Source organism: Zingiber officinale, chromosome 1B (genome assembly GCF_018446385.1).
Source record: "Zingiber officinale cultivar Zhangliang chromosome 1B, Zo_v1.1, whole genome shotgun sequence".
Taxonomy (NCBI): Eukaryota; Viridiplantae; Streptophyta; class Magnoliopsida; order Zingiberales; family Zingiberaceae; genus Zingiber; species Zingiber officinale.
Genome location: NC_055986.1, coordinates 111863681 through 111881500, shown reverse-complemented (window position 1 = coordinate 111881500; position 17820 = coordinate 111863681). Strand labels below are relative to the sequence as shown.

The 17820-nt window shown below is 35.9% G+C and overlaps 1 protein-coding gene across 1 annotated transcript; it reads right to left on the bottom strand.

Annotated features, from left to right (window-relative positions):
• Positions 1 to 13683: 13683 nt before the first annotated feature.
• LOC121972418 lies at positions 13684 to 17410 on the bottom strand. The gene is made up of 9 exons (XM_042524090.1): positions 17270 to 17410; positions 17070 to 17191; positions 16878 to 16987; positions 16305 to 16500; positions 16148 to 16240; positions 15839 to 15898; positions 15626 to 15700; positions 15313 to 15393; positions 13684 to 14562 (listed from the first exon to the last, which is right to left on the bottom strand). The coding sequence occupies exons 1-9, from the start codon at positions 17355 to 17357 to the stop codon at positions 14107 to 14109; spliced, it is 1281 nt and encodes a 426-aa protein (XP_042380024.1). The 5' UTR covers positions 17358 to 17410; the 3' UTR covers positions 13684 to 14106.
• Positions 17411 to 17820: the final 410 nt, after the last annotated feature.

Sequence of the window (17820 nt, the reverse complement as noted above, 5' to 3'; positions counted from 1 at the left end):
TGACCGATCGAGAATAATCGATGGCTCGCGGTTGCAATCGATCGATCCGGAGACCGATCGAGGCAACGCAACCTTGCGAGAAAACCGTGGATCGGTCTGCTGACCGATCACACTGATCGGTCGGCGGACCGATCGTACTGATCAGACGGAAGGCTGATCGGTCTATGGACCGATCAGGATGTTCCTGATCGGTCCACGGACCGTCGGGGCTGATCGCGACACCTGATCGATCGGGACCGATCGGTGACAAACAAGCCTCGTGCGCTGGGGTGATCGGCCCGATCGGGGTTCTAGCCGTTCACGCAACGGCTAGTTTCTTCGTCGTCTTCTTCTTCCGAGAGCTGCTGCCGCACTGTTACTTCTTCCTCTTCTCTTCTGCTACAGAGCTGCTGTTCTGGTGCTTGAGCTTTGTTGAGCTCTTCTTCGCAAGCTTTGCGTGAGCTTCTCGACTAGGATATCCTGCTGTTGTAGGTGTTCTGAGGAGCTGCTGCTTCAACGAAATCCAGTCGGCGAGGAGGCAAGAAAACCTGTGTTTTTACATTCATTGTTCTTGTCTTCTTGTATTTCTTGTTGTATTCCTTTCTTGCTGTTGCAAGAATATTGTGGCGAGGTTTCTCCACCCACAAGGAGTATATTGTATTAGCCGGTTTTCCGGGGACTCATCCACCGACGGATTGATAGGCTTCGTCCACCTTACGGACACGCCGAGGAGTAGGAGTTTCATCTCCGAACCTCGTTACATCCTTGTGTTAAGGTTTGGTATTCTTCCTTTCGTTTCTATTTGTATTTTCCGCTGCGCTAACAAATTGTAGGAAGAAACGAGCGATTTGGGGCGGCTATTCACACCCCCCCTCTCTAGCCGAGTACGAAGGATCCTAACAATAGTAACCCTAGGTTTAACTATTAAGAACAATCGAATCACAAGATCGAAAAAATAAAAGAAACACAAACTCGAATCATAAATTTGAAACCTAGAAACGTTAGCCTCTTGTGTTTGGTATTTCAAGATCTAAACAAAAAAGATGAACTAGTTATGATGCGGAAACTAATAACTAGTTATACCTTTTGTAGCTTATAGACCTCACAATCTTCTATCATATTCCTCTTCTTACTCGGACGTCGTGTGGGCGACGATCTACCGAGACGAGAATCCACCCAAACTTCCTTCTTCTCCAAGCAAATTTCAGCCACCACCAATCTTCAAAAGATGAAGAACTTTCGGCCACCAACCAAGCTCTAAGGAATGCTAAGAAACAAAGCCTCCTATATCTCCTTCCTTTAACAAGGTCCGGCCACCACCAAGCTCCTTGAGATGAAGATGCCGCCGGCCACACAAGGAAGAAGAATAGGAAAGGAAGAGGAAGAGAGGGCCGACCACCACCAAGGAAGAGAGGAATAATAGAAGATCTATTGTTGTTATGAGGTGAGACACCTCTACCCTCTCTTTTATATTCCTTGGTCTTGGCAAATAAGGAAAGTTTTAATAAAAACTTCCTTATTTTCTTTGCCATTGAAAGAAAATTTTAATTGATAAAAAAATTTCCTTTTCTTCTATTAATGGTCGGTCATATCAAATCCTCCAAGGAAGGAAAGTTTTAAATATAAAATTAAAATTTCCTAATTTGTTTCCAAAAATTTTTAAAATAAAATTTTCTCTTTTAAAAATTCCCTTCATGGTTGGTTATAAAAGAAAATTTTATAAATTAAAATATCTATATTAAAACATATGGATGATTACAAAAAGAAAAGTTTTCTCCAAAATTAAAATCTTCCTCTCAATCTATAAATAAGGAAAAATATCAAACCTTTCTCTTAATCTTTTGTAGAAACTATAAAAGGAAAGATTTAATTTTAAAACTCTCTTTTAAAATCATGAGGATGGTTACAAAAAAGGAAAGTTTTATAAAAAATTAAAAATTTTCTTTTAACTACAAATAAGGAAAGATATCAAATCTTTCTCTTAATCTTTTGTAGAAAGCTATAAAAGGAAAGACTTAAATTTTAAACTTTCTTTTAAAACCATGATGATGGTTACAAAAAAGAAATTTTTTATCAAAAATTAAAATCTTTCTTTTAACTACAAATAAGAAAAAATATCAAATATTTCTCTTAATCTTTTGTAAAAAGCTAAAAAAGGAAAGAATTAAATTGTAAACTCTCTTTTAAAACCATGGAATCCATATAAGGAAAGATTTTTAAAATAAACTCCTTTTATTTTTTTATGTGGTCGGCCACCTAAGCTTGGGCTCCAAGCTAGGGCCGACCACACCTCAACCCATCCAAACCTTATCTTGGTCGGCCCTTGCTTGGGCTCCAAGCTTCGCTTTGGCCGGCCACCTAAGGATGAGTAAGAAGGTGGGTATAAGACTTTATAAATAAGAGGCTACGACAGGGACCGAGAGGAGGAATTGGTTTTGATCTCCTGATGAACTTGAGCTTCCCGTGTTCGCCCCGAACATCCAACTGGAGTTCATCAATAATATCTCATTCCACTAAAGAGTTATTATTGAATTACCGCACCAATCCCATATTACTATATGAGCTTCTTCTTATCATGAGTGTGTTAGTCTCCCTGTGTTTAAGATATAGAATGTCCACTAATTAAATGAGTTACTGACAACTCACTTAATTAATATTTAGCTCCAAGAGTAGTACCACTCAACTTCATCATCATGTCGGACTAAGTCCACCTGCAGGGTTTACATGACAATCCTTATGAGCTCCTCTTGGGGACATCATCGACCTAGATTCCTAGGACACAGTTTCATTCTATAATCAACAACACACCATATAAATAATATCATTTCCCAACTTATCGGGTCTATTGATTTAACGAGCTAAATCGCACTCTTTGATAAATTAAAGAAATAAGTATTAAGTATATGTGCTTGTTATTATATTATGATTAAGAGTACACACTTCCATAATAACAGAGATATTATTCTTTTATATAGTCAGTATAAAAAAAACTATCTCAAATGGTCTTACTCAATACACTTAGAGTACACTAGTGTAATTTTATAGTCAAGATAAACTAATACCAAATTACACTACGATTATTTCAATGGTTTGTTCCTATCCATCTTAGTCGTGAGCTACTGTTTATAATTTATAAGGCACTGATAACATGATCTTCTATGTGTGACACCACACACCATGTTATCTACAATATAAATTAATTGAACAACTATACTTAGCATATAAATGTAGACATTTGACCAATGTGATTCTTTATTTCAAAATAAATGTTTACAAAAAGCTAGACTTTTAGTATACATTCTAACAGTAAATCCATTAATTTTTAGCATGTTTATTTGCTATTATGTTTTTCCTAACTTAAACATATTGCCAAACATCAAAAAGGGGGAGATTGTTGGAGCAATCCCAATGGTCCGTGTGACCATGTGTTTTGGTGTTTGGGCAAAGGGTTTAAATTAGATTCACCCTTGTATTTGATATGTGTATGTGAGTGTGTAGGTTTGCAGGATACACATATGACTCAGCTTGATTGCTTTAGGTCCGATGAAGGATGGAGCATCCGAGAGATTGTGGACAAGGCAACAAGGACAAGGACAGAGGGAAGCGACTTCGAGGCATCAACAAAGGATGACATTGGGGGCAAGCCGCGGGCTTGAATGCATCCGAGGGACGAGAGCCAAAGGAAGTAGGCTTGAAGGCAAGAGGTCAATGTTGCAACGAAGAGTCAAGTGAGTCGTAAGGGTGAGCGTCCAAGTGCTGAGAGAATGTACTCGGGTACCAATCGACTGGTGATTTCATCAGTCGACTGGTTCAGTCGACTGGGAGCGAACAAAATGCTTCTGTTTGTCCGGCTAGTGTGGATCAGTCGATTGGTACTTTCACCAGTCGACTGGTATCAAGACATTGGGTTGTAACAATCGAATATCCACAAAGGGCAGTCGACTGATGGTTTTGGTAGTCGACTGGTAGACGGGGTTTTCCAATCATTGGCCTATATAACCAAGACTTTAAAGCTTGATTAAGGCTGACGAAATAGAGGTGGTTAACCCCTATTAGTAGTCTACTAGTGTCCTAGCTTCTCAAGAGTTCTTATGAGAGTTGTGGTTGTTAGAGTGTATACTAAAAGCCTAGTTTTTGTAAACATTTATTTTAAAATAAAGAATCACATTGGTCAAAAATGTCTATATTTATATGCTAAGTGTAGTTGTTCAATTAATTTGTATTGTAGATAACATGGTGTGTGGTGTCACACACAGAAGATCATATTATCAGTTCCTTATAAATTATAAACAGTAGCTCACGACTGAGATAGAAAGGAACAAACTATCAGAACAGTTGTAGTGTAATTAGGTATTAGTTTATCTTGACTATATAATTACACTAGTACACTTAGAGTGTATTGAGTAGGACCATTGAGGCAGTTTCTTTTTATACTGACTAAATAAAAGAACAAGATCTCAGTTATTATGGAAGTGTGTGCTCTTAATCCTAATATAATGACAAACACATATATTTAATATTTATTTATTTGACTTATCAAAGGGTGAGATTTAGTTCGATAAATCAAGAGGCCCGATAAGTTGAGAAATGATATTACTTATAGTGTGTGTTGTTGATTATAGAAGGAACCAAACATATCTTTGGCATCTAAGGCTTGATCATATTAACTTAAGTAGGATTCAAATGCTTATAGCTAATGGACTCTTGGGTTCATTAGTGGTGGAAAACTTTCCAACCTATGAATCTTGCTTGGAAGGTAAAATGGCCAAGTGACCTTTTAAGGCCAAGGGGTATAAAGCTAAAGATGTGTTAGAACTGATTTATTCTGATTTGTGTGGTCCTATGTCTATCTAGGCAAGAGGTGGTTTCGAATATTTTGTCTCTTTTATAGACGATTATTCGAGATACAGATACATTTACTTGATACGCCGCAAGTCTGAGTGGTTTGATAAGTTCAAAGAGTACAAGGCTGATGTAGAGAAACATCTTGGTAAAAGTATCAAGACACTACGGTCTGATCGTGGTGGCGAATACCTCTTAGGAAAGTTTAGGAATTACTTATCAGAAGCTGGGATTCAATCCCAATTACCTGCACCTGGTACACCCCAACAGAATGGTGTGGCAGAACGAAGAAATAGAACTCTTATGGAAATGGTTAGATCGATGATGAGTTATTCAGAATTACCAAATTCATTTTGGGGATACGCTCTGTAAACAGCAGCGCACATTCTGAACTTGGTACCCTCTAAATCAGTACCCTCTACTCCCACAAAATTGTGGAATGGGCGAAAGCCTAGTCTGAGACATATTCGGATTTGAGGTAGTCCAACACATGTGCTGAAAGCAGATGCTGATAAGTTGGAATCTCGTACAGAAGTTAGCATGTTTGTGGGGTATCCTAGAGGAACGAAAGGTGATTTATTTTATAGTCCTAAAGATCAGAAGTCATTGATAGCATCAATACCTAGTTTTTAGAAGAAGACTATATAATGAATCATAAACCCAAAAGTAAAATTGTTCTAGAAGAAATGAGAGAGGACATGTCTACTTTAGTACCAACAGTACAAGATGAAGAACCACAAGAAACTGCAACACGTGTTACAAATGATACATAGTTACAGACAGTGCCTCGTCATAGTGGGAGGGTTGTTAGTCAACCTGAGAGATTCATATTTTTGGGAGAATCTTCGGACTTAATCCTGGGTAAACATGAACCTGATCCCTAGACGTATGATGAAGCACTCCAAGATAAAGATGTAGTATCTTTTCAAAAGGCGATGAATTCTGAAATAAAATCTATGTATTCTAATAAGGTCTGGGAGCTTGTAGACCCACCAAATGGTATAAAAGTCGTTAGATGCAAGTGGATCTACAAAAGGAAAAGAGGGACAGATGGGAAGGTAGAAACCTTCAAAGCAAGACTTGTTGCAAAAGGGTACACTCAGAAAAAGGGAATCGATTATGAGGAGATATTTTCACCGGTAATTATGCTTAAGTCTATCCGGATACTCTTATCCATTACTGCTCATATAGATTATGAGGTTTGGCAAATGGATGTCAAGACAGCTTTCCTTAACGGAAATCTTGAGGAAAACATCCATATAAAGTAACCAGAGGGGTTCATTGAAAAAGACAAAGAGTATCTAGTGTGCAAGCTCAATCGATCTATTTATGGACTGAAGCAAGCTTCAAGATCTTGGAACATCTGGTTTAATGAAGTAATCCAGTCATATGGATTTATTTAGTGTCCAAATGAGTCTTGTGTATACAAGAAGTGTAACGGAAACGTGATGGTATTTCTTGTACTATACGTAGATGACATTTTGTTAATTGGCAACAATGTCAAAGTGTTATCAGATGTAAGGGTATGGTTGTCCAAACAATTTGATATGAAGGACTTAGGAGAATGCGCACACATTCTTGGGATCAAAGTCATAAGGGATCGCAAGAAAAGGATGTTATGTCTATCTCAAGCTTCATATATAGATACAATCCTTGCTCATTTTAGCATGCAAAATTCCAAGAAAGGTTTCTTACCTTTTAGGCATGGAGTAGTTTTATCTAAAGAGATGTCTCTGAAGACATCAAAAGAGATAGAGGACATGAAGGCAGTTCCTTATACTTCGGCTGTGGGAAGCCTAATATATGCAATGCTGTGTATGAGACTGGATATCTGTTTTATCGTGAGCATGATTAGCAGATATCAAAGTAACCCTGGACAAGGACATTGGACTGTTGTAAAGCATATATTGAAATACCTGAGAAAGACTAGAGATTATATGCTAGTTTATCAAGTAGATAATTTGCTCCCTGTGGGTTACACGGATTCAGACTTCCAATCAGATAGGGACAATAGTAAGTTTACATCATGCTATGTGTTTACTTTAGGAGGTGGAGCCATTGCATGGAGGAGTGTTAAGCAGAAATACATTTCAGACTCAACCATGGAAGCTGAGTATGTGGCAGCCTCTGAGGCGGCCAAAAAAGTTGTATAGCTTAGGAACTTCCTAATGGACTTAGATGTGATTCCTAGTTTATCCAAAATCATCACAATTTATTGTGATAATAGCGGTGCAGTTGCAAACTCAAAGGAACCACGAGCTCATAAGGCGAGTAAACATATAGAGCGCAAGTACCACCTGATACGAGACATCGTCAAGCGAGGAGAAGTTGTTGTCGCCAAGATTACATCAGCAGATAACCTGGAAGATCCTTTCACTAAGGTCCTTCCGGCTAAAGCTTTTGATCGGCATGTGGAGAGGATAAGAATCAGATATATGGCAGCAGATATGACAACTTGTCTTTTAGTATAATTGGGAGATTGTTAGAGTGTATACTAAAAGCCTAGCTTTTGTAAACATTTATTTTAAAATAAAGAATCACATTGGTCAAAAATGTCTATATTTATATGCTAAGTGTAGTTGTTCAATTAATTTATATTGTAAATAACATGGTGTGTGGTGTCACACACAGAAGATCATGTTATTAGTTCCTTATAAATTATAAACAGTAGCTCATGACTGAGATGGAATGGAATAAACCATCAGAACAGTCATAGTGTAATTAGGTATTAGTTTATCTTGACTATATAATTATACTAGTACACTCAGAGTGTATTGAGTAGGACCATTGAGACAGTTTCTTTTTATACTGACTAAATAAAAAAATAAGACCTCGGTTATTATAGAAATGTGTGCTCTTAATCCTAATATAATGATAAACACATATATTTAATATTTATTTCTTTGACTTATTAAAGGGTGAGATTTAGTTCAATAAATCAAGAGGCCCGATAAGTTGAGAAATGATATTACTTATAGTGTGTGTTGTTGATTATAGAAGAAAATTATGTCCTAGTAATCTAGGTTGATAATGTCCCCAAGAGGAACTCATAAGGATTGTCATGTTAAACCCTGCAGGTGGAATTAGTTCGACATGACGATAAAGTTGAGTGGTACTACTCTTGGACTAAGACATTAATTAAAATGAGTTGTCAGTAACTCAATTAATTAGTGGACATCCGATATCTTAAACACAGGGAGATTAACACACTCATGATAAGAAGGAGCCCATAATGTAATTTGGGATTGGTGCGGTAGTGCAATAATAACTCTCTAGTGGAATGAGTTATTATTGATGAACTTGAGTTGTGTGTTCAGGGCGAACACGGGATACTCGAGTTCGTCGGAAGACCAAAACCAATTTCTCCTCTAGGTCTCTGTCGTAGTCTCATTAATGCCCCATATCCACCCATGAAAAGACCATCTTGGTGTCCAAGAGATGGTCGGCCCAAGGCTTGGTGACCAAGCCAAGGGCCGACCACTATTTTCTCAAAGGGGGCCAGCCACAAGAAGTTTGAAGGGGGCGGCCACATAATTCAAAGTATGAGGGGTGTTTTGAATTTTTAAAATCTTCTCTTTGTAGATATCTACAAGTTTTAAAAAGAGATTTTAAATTATAAAACTTTCCTTATTTGAATTAGGTCACATGGTTTAAAAAAAAGTTTAAAAGTTTTAAAACTTTCCTTTTTAACCATCCTCATGGTTTTTTAAAAGGGAGTTTTAAATTTAAAACTTTCCTTTTCTATAACCATGTTAAAAAAGAAAATTTTAAATGAGAAGTTTTGAATTTTAAAACTTGTTTTAAAATAAAGAAAACTTTCCTTTTTAAAACATCTACATTAGCAAATTAAAAGAGAGATTGTAAAATTTTATAAGAGTTTTCCTTCTTTGCTTATAAAATTTTTACAAAGTTTTTTTTGTTGTTTCTTTTCTTTCCTCTTAGGGTCGGCCACCCTTACTTAGTGCCCAAGCAAGGGGCCGACCAATCCAATTAAATCAATCAAGAGGAAGAAAACGGAAATAAAAATGAGGAAAGGAAAAACAAGAGGAAGATTTTAATTTTTTATAAAAATTTTTCCTTGTTTGCCTTGGGCAAGTATTATAAAAGAAGGGGAGGAGAGGCCTCATGAGACATCAATTCTTATTCTATTGCTTGTGCTCTCTCTTGTGGTCGGCCCCTCTCTTTCCTTTCCCCTTGCTCTCTTTTTCCTTGGTGGTGGTGGTGGCCGAATATTAGAGAAGAAGGAGGAGCTTTTGGGTGGTGTTCATCTTGGAGGATCGTCGCCCACACGACGTCCAAGAGGAGGCGAGGAATATGACAGAAGATCTCGAGGTTATTAGCATACAAAGAAAAGGTATAACTAGTAATTATTTTCTACATCATGCTAGTTTTTCTTTATATGAATTCCAAACACAAAAGGCATATGATTCTAGAGTTTCGAATTTGTGATTTGAGTTTGTGTTTTTTTTTTTTGAATTTATGATTCGATTGTTCCTTTTGGTTAAACCTAGAGTTATATAAGGAAATTAAATATTAGCTTTCCTTAAAAGGATTTGTCTAGCGATGGTGGATGATCCCATACCCAAGAAGGACTAGTGTCTCGCCATGCAGTTCTGGAAGCCAATTTTAGAAATTAATATTTAATTGAATTTATAACATAAGAGGATTTGGATCAATAATGTTAAACATCGTTTGCGATTCAAATCTAAACCATTAAGAACAGATAAGTTAAATTTGAAATCAATAATGTTAAGTTTCGTTTGCGATTCCTAATTTAATTTCTATAGAACACAATAGGTTGTTTAGGAAAGGTTCGACACTTGTACAAAATTTTTGTATAGTGGAGCCAGTACGATCTTCCTAGGACCAACCAACAGTGGTGAGGTTTCTCCACCCACAAGGAGCTACATAAGCTAGCCAGAAGTCTTCCGGAGAGTAATCCACAGATAGATAGGGATCGTCCACCTTACGGATAGTCGTGGAGTAGGAGCCTTATCTCCAAATCACGTAAATCGGCGTGTAGCGGTTTGCTTGTTCTTTTCTTTATTGTCTTTTGATTTTGTATTCATATTCATATTTGTTTTTGTATTATTTCGCTGTGCAACTAATGAATACGTAGGAAGCGATTGATTTGGGGCGCCATCTATCCAATCCCCGTTCAAGCCGGTCATACAAGATCCCCAACATTTCACACTCTTGAGAATGTGTCTTCTAAAATAGAATCAATAGGGAATACATGTGAAGGTTGTTGGGATGCTATCAAGGAGGTCCCAAACTTAGATCATCATACTCAATACAAAGTACTTGATTTACTTAATACCCAATCAAAGAAGATTGATTTATTGAAAATGATCATTGAAGAGCGTTCAAGATAGATAGACTATAAATTGAATAAATAAGTGAATTTTGGGGGCATGATTAGTAATGTTTTTTATTATATTAAAATCTATCATATTATTTCGAATTGCTTTCTAGTGATTGAATTAGTAATGATTTCTTGGTTCATATTATTTATAAATTCACAAGTTTCAAGTTGATGATTATCAATTATATCTTGTTTTGGTTATAAGTGGAATGATTTTCATAAATTATTAGAGTTTTTTTTATTTTAACTTCTTGTTTGATATCAGGTGATTCATTTAAATGTCAAACATTAACATACATGAAGTAGAGAAGCATATGAAAGAAGAGGTATTAGAAGAAGAATTAAACGAAATGCTTAGGTGTTTGTTGGTGGAATTTTATAGGATCGTATGTATGTTGATTGGGAATATAGCCTATATGCATAGTGAATATGTCCATCGTCCCTTAAGTAGACAACCAATAATTTTCAAAGGATACGATTATATTCATAGAATATTAAAAGAGGATCTAACACACTTTCAAGAAATTTATAAAATGTACCCTGATGTATTTTTAAAATTGTGTAACATCCATAGAGAAAAAATACCATTACAAGATACAAGATATATTTGTATTGAAGTAATAGTTGTCATGTTTTTACTCATTGTGAGTCACAATACTCGATACTCTTTAACTCATAAAACATTTGATCAATCACACTACAATACTAGCCAAAACTTCAACAAGGTGTTGAAAGCATTAAATAACATTACAGTAGATATGATGATTAAATCTGGATCTATAGTGCCCGAGAGAATAAGAGAAGTACAAGATTTTTTTTTTCTTACTTTAAAGTAAATAATGAAATTCTTATATTATTTTTATTACTACTATTATTATTGCTATTATTTTGTCATTGTTACAGGATTGCTTTGGAGTTATTGATGATAATCATTTTCCAGCAATGATACCTCGACATGATACTAATAACTATCATAATCATCATGGAATAATTTCTCAAAATATTTTGACAGCTTGTAACTTTGATTTAAAATTCATATATATGCTCAATGGGTGGGAGGGATTTGCCCATGATTCAAATGTTTTGACAGATGCTTTATCAAGAAATAACGGGCTTAAAGTTCCAAAAGATATATTTTGTTTTATATGTTACTTGCTTCTTTTTTTTTTTTTTTTTTTTGTAATTTTTCAAAATTGCATATGCTATTTATATTTGATCGTTTGATTCCACGATCATGGTTTGATAGGTAAATATTTTTTAGTAAATAGTGGATATCTGAATCGGCGTCAATTTTTGGTTCCATTTCAAAGTGTGCGTTATCATCTCCAGGAATTCACTGGCCAAGGTCGTCACCCAGCAAATAAAAAATAGTCATTCAATCTTCATCATACCTCCTTGATGAATGTCATTGAGAGGATATTTGAAATATTTAAATTGTAGTTTAAAATATTCAAAATAGCTCCTCCATTTTCATATACAACACAACTCGAGTTTATTTTGCCTTGTGCCGGATTACATAATTTTCTCACAAAGAGTGTTGTTTTATGAATTTCCAGTTAACTAGATAATGAAGTTTCATCATCCTTGCCGGAACAAGTTCATGAAGTTGATTGCTTTGGACAATTATTTGTCACTCAAGAACAACAACAAGCAAATGTCAATGCATGAAGAGATACAATAGTGAATCGGATGTGGAGCGAAGTTCATTATATTGGTAATAACAAACCTTAGATTTTTTTTTTCTTTCCCTTTAAATCCATAAGTTTTCATGAAAAAATTTACAAAAGTCTTGCAAAAAAAATCTATAAAACTTCATAAAATTATTTTCACAACTATGTGAGATTCTATAAAATTCAATAAAAATCTATAAACATCATAAAAATCTATCATTAAAAAAATCAATGAAAGTCATTAAATCTCTTAATTAAATAGATGTTTAGAGGATAAACATTGATGCTGAATTAATCTTACTCTCTTGAAATAAATAAAAATAAGTTATATATCTATATATAAGAATGATATTCGACATAATTTACCTTGCACAATAGTGGATGGCATCCAATGATACTCTGACGTGGTCAAAATTAATTTTTTTTATTTCCCTCTTTCATCTATATGTAATTCTCTTCTCTTTCCTGCATACAAGTAACTCTTTTCTATCTCCTGCATGCAAAGTGATACTGGTTTGTACAAATTAACGCTAAGATAGTGCTAATTTCTACAAACCAATACTAGAAAAGATTAAAGACTAACACCAATGTTAGTACTGGTCTTTAAGGACTAGCACCAATGCTGGTTTGAAACCGTAAATGGACATCAACGTGTGCAAATCAACACCACGTCGGTACTGGTTTGCACAAACTAGCACCAACGTGTTAAGCCAACGTCACGTTGGTGCTAATTTGTACAAACTAGTACCAACATGCATAAATCAACACCATGTTGGTGTTGATTTACACACATTCGTGCTAGTTTATGCAAAACCAACATGTGTAAATTAGCACCAACGGGTGCACAAACCAGCACTAGCATGGTGCTAGTTTGAGCACGCTGGTTTTACTTTGGTGTTGATTTATATAGACCATCAACATGATAGTCTTTAAAGATCAGTTCCAACATTGATGTTGCTTTATAGAAACCAGCATTACTTTGCATGCATGAGAAAGAAGAGAATTATAAACTAATATCATTTTACATGCGATAGAGAAGAGAATTATTACATGCAAATGAGAAAGAGATTAAAAAATTTGGATTAAAGTCGCGTCAAGTGATTATGTAAGTTGTCGCCCATGGTCCCCCATATAAGGGTACGCATGGTAAAATTTCTCTACCTCTCTATATATAAGAGAATGATACCCTGCACATTTTTACGTGAGCGACTGTGGACGATGTGGATGGCATTTGACGTGGACAATCTGACATGACATAAACCTAATTTTTTTTATTTCCATTTTTATCTACATGCAATAACTCTCTTCTCTCTCCATTGATTGCATACAAGATAGTACTGATTTTTTACAAACCAACACCAAGGTGGATATGATGATTTGGTGGTGTCATCACCACCAACACCACTTTAGTACTGATTTTTACAAACCAGCATTACTTTACATGCAATCAAAAAAAGAGAAGAAAATTATTGTATACAGATGAAAGAGAAAAATAAAAATAAATAAATTTTGACCACATCAGATCGCACACAATCACGCATGTAAAGATTTGCATAATATCATTCTTTTATATATATATATATATATATAACTATTTTTTAATTGACATAAATCATTCAATTTACACCAACTAATCCTGGAACGATTAATCCAACCCTATAAAATTTTACACCAGTTACTAGACTAAATCAAAAAAATACTTGCAAAAGATAACTCGTCAACCCAATATTCTTAGATCTACCCTCAATTAAAAAAAAAAATCCATTAACTCATCAAAATTAAGACTCAATTTATGAGAAATTAAAAATACATTCTCCCACTGCACTGTTGGCCCTAAAATATATATATATATATTTCTGTTTCAATTGAGAGCGAAGAAGAGAACATCAGCCTCCCTTCGAATATTTTTTTTGGAAAATATATATAAAAATAAAAAACAAGAACCTAATAACTTTTCTTTAGTAAAGATAGTTATGGGAATTCTTGAATACTTGCATTTAAGTGACTCATGATCTTTGCCAATAGCTTTCTATGCCCTTACCAACCATACTAAAATCTTGGATCTAATACCAGAAAAAAAAATAAAGTCGAGCGATCTCTAGGCTCATCGTGCAGCATTAGAGACACTTATCATCCCATTAGTATCCATCTTCTCCTCTGCTCTTCTGCAACCCTAACCGTGACATAGTCTCATCTAGTAGCATTAGAGACACTTAATGAGGTCATTTGCTATGCAGATCTCTTTGTATGTCAAGTGTTGAAAGACTCGATGCTCAGTTTATCCTTCCACATCGAGTAGCTGTAGTGATGACTTCTCTTATAATCGGGCAACATCGAAGCTTTTTCAACCAAAATGTTAGCATTCGAGGCCATCTTATATGAGATGTCAATTCCTTCCAGGACAAGGTGATATACTACCTCATTTAGCGATGATGAAGCAGGCTCTTCCTTTCTTAGAGTCTGAGAGGATTCTTCTCCGCTTATATTCTCTACTAGAATAGTATTGCAGCTCTCAGGCTTCTTGGTTGGAATCTCAGAGGGTTCATCAGCTACGTTCTCAGATTCTAGAAGACCATTGAAGCTCTCTTTTACTACCAATGTGTTATGAGGGTCATTTACTTGAGACAGGGATCTGATATCCCAGGAAAGAACCTCTCGGATTAAATTTTGGAATTCAAGCTGAGAAGCATACAATGAGCATTTTTCCTGGAACAAAATCAAGTAATGAACAAAATCACTTACATGCAGTTTCAGGAGAATAAAATAAAATTGCCATCCTTGTCGAATGAAAACTGAATCTTGAAAAATGAACTTTGAAGCAATCTTTATATGTTAGAAATGAAAGAGAGCAAAATAGAAGTCCAAATACACACCCATCATGTTCAATAGTTAGCCCATCACTCGTCAGTTACAAAGTATCAGAGAAAGAAATAGCAATCAGCAGAAAAAGCTGCTAGTGAAAGTGTAGTGTGTATTTTTCATTACATGATGGGTTTTCCTCTACTTGAGACGAGGAAAAGTTATGGTTCACCTTTAAGGCATTCAAGAAATAAAGTGCCAAATAGAAATGCTGAAAAACAATAAGATAATTTGGGTGCAAATTGCCAGCTAGATTGACCAAGCAAAACAGTAATTAACGAGGTAGTGGAGTCCTTGCAATATTTTAGCGAGAAAGGCTATTTTACCAGGATTTACAGAGTTATGTTAACTAAGCTTACATGCATACATGGTCTGTAACAAAGCTACATATGAATGATTGATAAAAACAAGATTTACCTTGAAAACCAAAACAAATAGTACTATTTTCTTGGAGGCCATCTAGCTCACAGGTTTGGCCAGGTGAGTGTGAAACTAGTTTAATAAGTTAATTACAATAATAGGCCAGAAGGAAATGAAGCAATCTTTTTCTCTAAATTATTACTTTGAGGAGAATGTTTAGGTGAGAGCAACACTTACAACTTCTTCCCAGCAACTTGATAATGAGGAGGAAAAATTTGGAGAAAACCTAACAGATGCCACTGCTAATGTATTATCTGCCTGCAAAATACAAATTATACGATGTAAAGGCCGTAAAATGTCTTTTGATAGAACATTGTTAGTTTTTACAATATATTCTGCCATTTAGGTTACATTAAAGGTTGTTTGAGAAAAGATTGTGCTAAGTTAAACTGAGATGCATCTTGAGTGCATTCAAAATTTTGCAACTATGTTATAGGAAAAACATAATAAAATTAACTAGTTACAAAACATTCACTGCATAACAGAATACCTTAACCCAGTTTGGAACAGTTGCACCACGAATGCTATCAGAATATGGAAGATAAGGTTTGATATCAAGTACCGGCTGTTGATCAAGGTCAATCCATAAGAACTAGTTTATAATTAAAACAGCCAAATAAACAAGCAAAGCAGCTCAAGTGTAGAAAATTGGAAATAAGAGGCAGATCTACAATGTAGAAGAATGAGGGTGTCACATGTATACCGTGCTGTCAACCAAATCAACACCAGAAAGCAAAAGTGCGTGTCCATCTAGAGCTTCAACCTGGATAGTGAGAAATGGTAAAGCACTGTTGATAGTAATTGCCAAATTCTGCTAACAATTAGCCCTCAAGAGAAAGAAATACCTCAATCTAGTTGATTTTGCAGAAGAACAATAAAAAAAACATATCAACACCACAGTAACAGAATTTGTAACTTTGAGTTTTATTTTTTTTTTCTGCCGATACTGTTAATGTAATGACAAAGGTCTGGCATATAACAAACTGAGAAATTAATTGATTCTTTAGATTACCTTGGCAACAGTAAGTCCGATAGGGCAAGGCCTGTGTGGGGATCGGGTAGCCAGAACTCCCATTTTACCTCCTTTTAGCCTAGGCACTCTAACCTACCAAAATAACAAGTAGAATAGACGGAGACATGACAAAAGCACAAAAATATTGATAGGATACCTTAGCCTTGAATTTGGATCTAGATGGCTCCCTCCACAGCTTATCAAAGTCAGTGTTAAGATGAAATACATAAAGGATCCAACAATGAGAATACTCAGCAAGGCCTTCAAGCGCAGCTGTAGGGACTCGACCAGAGTCAAACACCAGGCAAGCTCTAGCAAGAGGTACAAGCAAAGGTTGTCTTGGAGTACCATTTCTGAAAGATTTTTTTTTTTTAAAAAAAAATAAGTTTCTTTCAAGTTTGTGAATACAATTTCGATTGTCTCCAATGCACCAAAAATACACTTAACAGAAACAAAGGATCCTATAGTGTAGAAGCCCCTCAAGCTCAACAATCCTTCACTATGTCGAAGTTTAGTTTATATTGTGAACAATTACTTAATGATGCAAAGGTTAAATTTCAGGCAAAGATTTTGGAACTGGACTCCACAAGATTTCTCTTTTTCTACACTTAACAAGACCTGACTTCAGTAAGAATCAACTTTTAGCATATTCTATGAAAACTGCTGTCGAAAAAAACCATAACAAGCAACCCATTACAAATGCAGAAGTTGGTGAACTCAAATTCATCACCTGGTAGAGAAGCAGGACCTGATGGTGCCAATGGGAGTCATGGGGTAGGCCGAGGCTGCAACTTTCTTGAATTCATCTGAGTTCTGCTCCGTCAAAACCTTCCGCAAGGCCTAAAGCGTGCGATCCACCATATCGAGTGACCTAAAGGAATCAGAACAACTAGATAAAGGAAGCATGGGTTTACGAGGCAACCTGTTGAGCTCGAGTTCTCCCGCGCCTCTCCGAAGCGCTTTTCTCGAGGGCTGCCGCAAGAGAAACCTCGAGCTCTCGGATGCGCGACTCCAGCTGCTGCGCTCTCCGACGATGCAACGAAGCTAAACGAAGTGGGAAAGTTGCTTTAGGTCGACGACAAGAGAGAGAGAGAGAGAGAGAGTGCATGTCTGTGGATTTACCTGCGACGGCGACGGCGACGGCGGCCGTCGCAACGGCGGCGACTAGGGCTGTTATTTTGATCCATCGGAGGGCGCTGGCGGCCGCCATGGGACGGAATCGTTAACCTGTTACGAGAAGCTGCTTTATAGGATCCGTTATATTGAAGTGTAACAGAATGTAACGCTCCGCGTCTCATCGAGTCCAAAAGTCTTTCTAAATTACGCAAAATATTTTTCAATTTCCCGTATTTTATTAAGAAAATATTAAACTAATTTTAAAAATTGTTTCTAAGGAAAATAACTTTCCTTATTACATCCTCTCTCTTCATCATCTAATATAGATAGATAAAGATTCATTTTCAACAAAATCGATAGAAAATATTTTTCCATGTAGTAATTTATTTGATTTTTTAATTTACCTTTCTCTAGATGACGGTAAAATCAACCATATAAAATGTCTAGGATTGACTTGTAACCTGTTGTAGAAATGATCCACGACCAAAATGATAGATGAAGGAGATAAGTGCAACATCAAAGGCTAGTTACAGGGACAAAAATAAGCTCTAAAGCTC

Coding starts and splice junctions, on each gene's coding strand:
- LOC121972418 (XM_042524090.1), bottom strand. CDS start 17,357: ATGGCGGCCGCCAGCGCCCTCCGATGGATCAAAATAACAGCCCTAGTC. Junction 16,501..16,877: donor AGGTCCTGCTTCTCTACCAG/GTGATGAATTTG, acceptor AAAATCTTTCAG/AAATGGTACTCCAAGACAAC. Junction 15,394..15,625: donor CTGTTCCAAACTGGGTTAAG/GTATTCTGTTAT, acceptor TGTATTTTGCAG/GCAGATAATACATTAGCAGT.